We start from the raw sequence: 6086 nt of genomic DNA, 5'->3' as shown, positions 1-6086 counted from the left end.
GTCACAAGCCATCTGGGCTCCCAGCAGAGCCCAGCTTGGGGAGAAGAGAGGAAAAAAAGGAGAAAAAAAAAATCCAAACCTGCTGCCAGCAGAGCCCAATCTACAGGAAATGCTCAGGATTTGCCTTCACAACTCTGGCAGGACATTCCAAGAAGGCCATTCCCCATCGAGCATCCAGGCTTTGGGGAAAGAGGATGGGACAAGGAGCAGGTGCCCGAGCGCCTGAGCCAGTGCAGGCCCTTCCCCGGCTCTGAACTTCAGCAGGGAGGAGCAGCGTGAATTCCTCTCCTCGGCAAGCCTCTCTTCTCCCAACAGCCTCCTGGTGCATCAGAGCTACACTTCCATTGCCCAGGAAAAGGGGAATGAGGGAAAACCAAAAGAAAATAAACCATAACAAAAGGAACACTTCACAAGAACATCACAACATTCAGCTACACAGTCGCTGCACCGGGGAAGGACTGGATTAGGGAACGGGGGAGAAAGGGGACACGCGTCCACCGTGTTGCTCCCAAAACCCCCCCAGGGGACTCAGGCTCTCACATCAAGATCCAAAGAACTTCAGCCATAAGGTTGAGGATTTAATGAACACAGTATTTCCACTCATGCCCTGGAAAGAATTACGCTCAAAAAAAAAAAGACAAAAAATTCGTTTTTTCTACATATTTACAAAAATAAGCCCCCCAGCCTCACAACCAGGGAGGAGGAGCAGCCAGTGGTGGGGAGGGGGAGGGGGTTTCTGCCCGACCAGCAGTTCCTCGGAGGTTCCCATCCCGCAGGAAGCAGGAGAGCGCGGCTCTCGCTGCCAGAGCGTGCGCAGGGCCGGAGCAGAGTCCTCAGTTGAGCCGGAGTTTGGTGTCCCGGTGGTCCGTGGGTGTCACCATCTCGTTGGCGTAGCCGTTCTCGGAGCAGAAGGACAGCTCGTCCGTGGTCTCCACACCGTTGCTGATCTCTGGGAAGGGCAGAAAAGCAGGGATGTCACCGCAGGAGCATCCACCCTGGATGGAGAAACTGAGGTGCTGAGCAGCCCTGCAATCCCAGCCCATGGGGTCCATCAGACCCTACAGGGACTTAGGAACACTGCACTCATTTCCAACCACTTCTGAACAGGATCTGCCTCCAGTTTGGAGCTCCACATTTCAGCCCTTCACCGTGGTGCCACCACCAGAGGCACAGCTGGATCCCCCCCTACACCTGATGTCACTGTCACAGGCTGAGCAAGGCACCTGTGGGAGAGTGGTACCAAGTACTGAGCCAAATCCCTGCCCAAATGGCCATCCTGGAAAAGGACTGACTCCTTTAGTCCCTGGTTTCACTGGGAAAAACCTACACCCACTGATGTTTTAATGGCAAACATCCACCCTAGGCAAGAACAATTGTTCCAGAGGCACAAAACTTCAATCCCCATCCCCCACCTTAAGGATGTTTTATGTCTGGGATGTTTTATGTCTGGGACACGTTAGATAAGCTTAATTCTGCTGTGCCCAAGCTTTCCTTGTCTGGGTTCCCTGGATTTACACCCGATTTTCACCACCTCTGGCTGGCATTTCACACAATAAGCAAAGTTGCCTTTTTGCTGTGTCTGTGCCCAGTGCACTAAACCCTGATCCCTGCTGGGCATCTCCCGACCCTAAATACAAAAAAAAAGAAAACCCATAACAAAGCTCAGGGGGTGGAGGGATTATATTCACATTCCTTCAAAGGTGAGTTTTTCAGCTTCATGCACCACATTTAACCTTTTAAAGCTAAACATTTCCATCTTTGCTCACATTTTTGATATCTGTCTTAGAGGTGGCATGTGATGGACACGTTACAAATGTGTTCCAACAGAAATAAACTCCGGAAGGAGCACAAGGATATCAGGAACCCCTCAATCTCTAATGCCACTGAATTTCAGGTCTACCCCAAACTCATCACCGTATCTGTGGCCACATGTGCCATTATTAGTGGGTTTTATGGCTTTTGACAATGAAGAGTGGAGAAGATGTGGGACAGTGTAAGATGGGATAACTTGGGAAGCTAAATGCAGGACTTCTGAGCGTATCAGTGCTCAGACATGAACCAGTTTGGGATGGATCACAGAATGGTTTGGGTTGAAAAGGACCTTAAGGCTCACCTCATTCCAACCCCCATGAGCCTTGCCCATATCCCTCAAGTGCAATGCAGCAAGGTCAGCCCAGTCCCCTGACCCACAGCAGGAAAAGACTCCCAAATCAAGACCAGCTCCTCCCTCAACAGGGTGACAGCTGAGGGAAGGACCCACCAGCCCCATTCCTACCTGAGAAGATCAGCTTCTCCTTCATGATCTTGACATCCTGGCTGGAGCGGCGGACAGCAGCGCTGAGCATGATCTGCTCCGGGTTGTAGGTCCTGATGCTTCCCAGGCGCCACCTGCAAGACAGGAGCAGGATTTCAGGGACTGGTCTCTCCAGACACAGGAGCATCCTCTGTGCAAGAGGCCACCAAGTCCCTTTGCTCCCTTGCACCTACACAACCCCACATGGCAGGAGGATGCTCAGAGATCAGAGTGTTACCTCAGGAATCTTTAACCACCTTTAGCACCCAAATTCCACCTGGGAATTTGACCCATGCATTCACATATCCATGAACTAATTTCCCCAAGAACTGCAGCTTTTCCACAGCCCTCTCCTGCTGTACAATGGAGACAGAGGTGTTTTAACTTTGAGAGGGAAGAAACAAGAGAACAAGGCAAGTAAAGAAACCACCACCTTTCCCTCACTGAGTGCCAGTCAGGCTTGTGAGAGAAGAGAGCTCAGAGACAATTTAAAGTCTCAAATCTGAGACACAGCAAGGAAATGGTCTCAGAGTGTGCCAGGAGAGGTTTAGATTGGGTATTAGGAAATATTCCTCCCCCAAAAGGGGCTGTCCAACCCCGGCACAGCTGCCCAGAGCCATAGTGGAGTGCTAATCTTTGGAGGGATTTAACAGCCATGCAGATGTGGCACTTGGGGGCACTGAGAGCAGCCCTGTGGCAGACCCTCATTAGGAGGGGAAGATGGGCTGCTGGAATAGGGAAAACACGGCCTGGTGGGCTCAGCCAAGGCCCCTGTACCCAAGAGCCCACCACAATGGGATTATGTTTAGGCCAGGCTTTCATAGTCCACACCCCACTGACCCATCAGTAAATCCCACTCTCCCTGCCAGAGCCAGGGATGCTCTAAAGCTATTTAATAAAGAAACAGCAGGGATTTAGGGTGGCTTATGAAGTTTCTGATCTGCTGGCACCATCTAGTGGCTCACCCACACAAGAGAAGGTGATCAAAACAATCACCTTCTCTTCAATTTCTAACCCCCCTACCCAGCAGATTTGAGGAGCTCACAAATCTTCAGCCTGGGTCTACAGCATGAGCCTGACAAATCAATATCCACAAAAGAGGTTCTGCAATTTTTTTCCCCCAGGTAAATCTAGCTGGTGTCAGTTTTGTGGACCCCCTTCCCAAATCCCAGTGGTTGACACTGGGTGACCATCAGGCTTTGACCAGGGTACAGATGAAGGCTACACAGAAAAGAAGGGGTGGGATGGCAACACGACACAACTCACAGACCCATGGACAGAAGCAATGAAGAGGAAGCACAAGGAGGCAAAGACATTATGCTATAAAACAAAAATTAATTTTTTTTTTTTTTCTATCATCATCATCATCATCTAAACTGAGCCACTCTGACCTGGAACATATTTTTGGCCTTAGTGTCCCCTGCAGGCAGATCCCACTAAGGCCAATGTGATTGCAAGATCACACAGGATAAGACCCTCCTTAAACTCTAAATCAGGACCAAAACACATTGGTACAACAATGAGCCTTTTCTTTGCCCACCACACCAGGCTTTTCAGCATCAAGTCACTCTGTGGCCAAAGGCGACCTCTTGCCCACAGATCCCAGCCATTCCATGGAGGACACGGGTCATTCTGAGGCACAGAGACCCAGCCTCAAACATGTGCAGGGACCAAGGGCTTTTCTCCTCCTGCCAAGAGGAACAAGCAGTGCTCTGTGCTCTCCATCTCCCGTGGCGGCTGTGGGCAGCCCCAGAGCGGTAAAACATGCACAAGGAGATGATGGCTCCTCTCCCAGGGCTGCATTGCTCTGATTGAGCCAGGAGAGGGTAACCCCATCTTCCAGGGGTGCTTTGAAATATCCTCTTAGAAGAGCCACCAGTACATTTAACCACGATGCAACTCCAACCAACACCACGTGAAACACTCTGTGCTGCGCTCAGTAGCCTTGGGGTCTCCAAAAAGCTGGTTGAATAGAAAATAGCACCTCTCCTACCCCCTTGGACTCTGTTGTGATGGACCAGGTTTGGGACTGCAGCGTGCAAAAAGGCCAGAGAGACAGCAGGAAGGTCCTGTTCTGGGAGGCTGGCGTCAGAGCAGACCAGACGGACACGGGGTGGGAACAGACTAAAAAATACTGGGACAACAACACAGAGACAGCATACACCGGGTTAGGGCCACGGCCAGACCCTGGGTGGGAGGGGAGATGCTCAATGCCATGGAAAGGGGCTGGGAGAGGGGTCGAGATAAAAGTGGGGTTGATCAGCACTGAGGTGATAAGATGGAGCGAGCACAGAGCCAAGCCAGCTGCAAAGAGTTCCCCTCCTGTGCCTGCTCCTGCCTAAAGCCTGCCCAGCTCCTCCATGCTGGCCTTCTCTTCATCCACGAGCAACAGGAAGGCGAGAAGGGGGAACCACCCGACCTCCCTGCACCCACAGGAGGGCTCAGCCCAGCCCCACAGCCAGGCCCTGTTTCGGGGAGATGCCACGAGGCCATAACACCGCAATCCAAAGCACCTCATGGACCCCTGCAAGGGCCAACCCTGACCCCGAGGCAGTGGGTGGGGGCAACAAATTCCTCAGGAATACAAGCCCATGGCACAGAGCGGGAGCAATGGAGAAGGGAACGCGTGGAGAGTTTGGTCCGAGTAGGGCGGCAGCAAAGGCTTTACTGCAGACAAGCGACAGCGCTTCCCTCCAAAGGGATGGCAACAGCCAAGGCCAGGAGAAATCTGGGAATCAGACTGCTGGCACTTCAAATCCAGCGCCCCAGGCTCAATTCCCTCCCCTACCACAGTGCTCTGTATTTTCACACTGTATTTCCAGTTTCACAGTGGTGTAACTTGGGAAGATCCCAAGCACTGAGGGCAGCAATTGATGAGCCAAACCTTTCCAGTTATCAGCTCCATTAATTCAAAGAATTAATTAGAGAAGCACTATCATATGTAATTGACTAGATTCCATGGTTTTCTTTAGGATAGGCCTGTTCAGAAGAGGCTGATCTCAAACACCTCTGGTAAATACAGGAAGGAAGGGGATATTTTGCATGGGATTATTTCCACAGAGAAAGCATTACATCCTCTGGGAATCTCCCAATTACAACATGCCCCAAGACCTCAGAACTGGGCTGTTTTAAAAGGCAGTGACTTAGATCATTGTAACAGAAGGTCAGATTGCCTTCAAAACATCCACTGGCTTCAGCATCAGACCTCCATGGTGGCTCATGGCTATGGACTATGCAATGTTCAAACCCTCATGGTCCCTTCCTGAAGCCAGATGTTGGAAAGCATCAGGAAAAGCTGCATCCTATCCTGTCCATCTGCAGTGAAGCCATAGCAGAGAGGGAGAAAGAAAGAGAGAAAGGAAGATTGAATGAAAAAGAGAAAGAGGAGGAAAGCACCAGAATTACCTGATCATGTGATAGCTGTGAGATGCCAGAATGCAGCAGAGAGAGAAAGAGGAGGAACATGCACAACAGTCAGAGCAGTAAGAAAATAACAAGGCAAAGAGGCAAAAAAAGGTTAGTCAGAAGTCATCACAGTTGGTATTTCCCCTCTGGAGAGGCTGCCACAATCCTGTCACCGGGGCTGGAGCAGAAGAGCAGGAGCAGCCCCTGCCCTCAGCTGCGGAGAAGAGAAAAGCCATGCGGAGGAGAGGACGAGCACATCGAAGCAGTGTCTCTGCTCCCACCCACCCCCTCATCCTGCAGCTCTGGTTTGCCCTAAAAAGGACTTGGGGGAAAAAACCAAACCAAACAAAAACACACCAAAAAAACCAACCATGACACTGAAGGCTAA

The 6086-nt window shown here is 51.0% G+C and overlaps 1 protein-coding gene across 2 annotated transcripts in view; it reads right to left on the bottom strand.

Annotated features, from left to right (window-relative positions):
* Positions 1–547: 547 nt before the first annotated feature.
* Positions 548–6086, bottom strand: part of GDPD5 (glycerophosphodiester phosphodiesterase domain containing 5) — a 63105-nt gene continuing 57566 nt past the window's right edge. Inside the window, exons 15-17 of one of the 2 annotated variants that reach the window (XM_017727122.1) lie at positions 5699–5713; positions 2276–2388; positions 548–949 (exon numbers count right to left, since the gene is read on the bottom strand). In XM_017727122.1, the coding sequence (XP_017582611.1) occupies positions 834–949; positions 2276–2388; positions 5699–5713 (244 nt within the window). In that variant the 3' untranslated portion in view covers positions 548–833. The remainder of the gene's footprint in view (positions 950–2275; positions 2389–5698; positions 5714–6086) is intronic. The other variant, XM_008644646.2, reaches the window with a different exon arrangement.

The sequence above is a fragment of the Corvus brachyrhynchos genome, unplaced genomic scaffold (genome assembly GCF_000691975.1).
Source record: "Corvus brachyrhynchos isolate BGI_N302 unplaced genomic scaffold, ASM69197v1 scaffold412, whole genome shotgun sequence".
NCBI lineage: Eukaryota > Metazoa > Chordata > Aves > Passeriformes > Corvidae > Corvus > Corvus brachyrhynchos.
The sequence above is the reverse complement of the archived record's forward strand: the minus strand, read 5'-3'. Positions and strand labels throughout refer to the sequence as shown.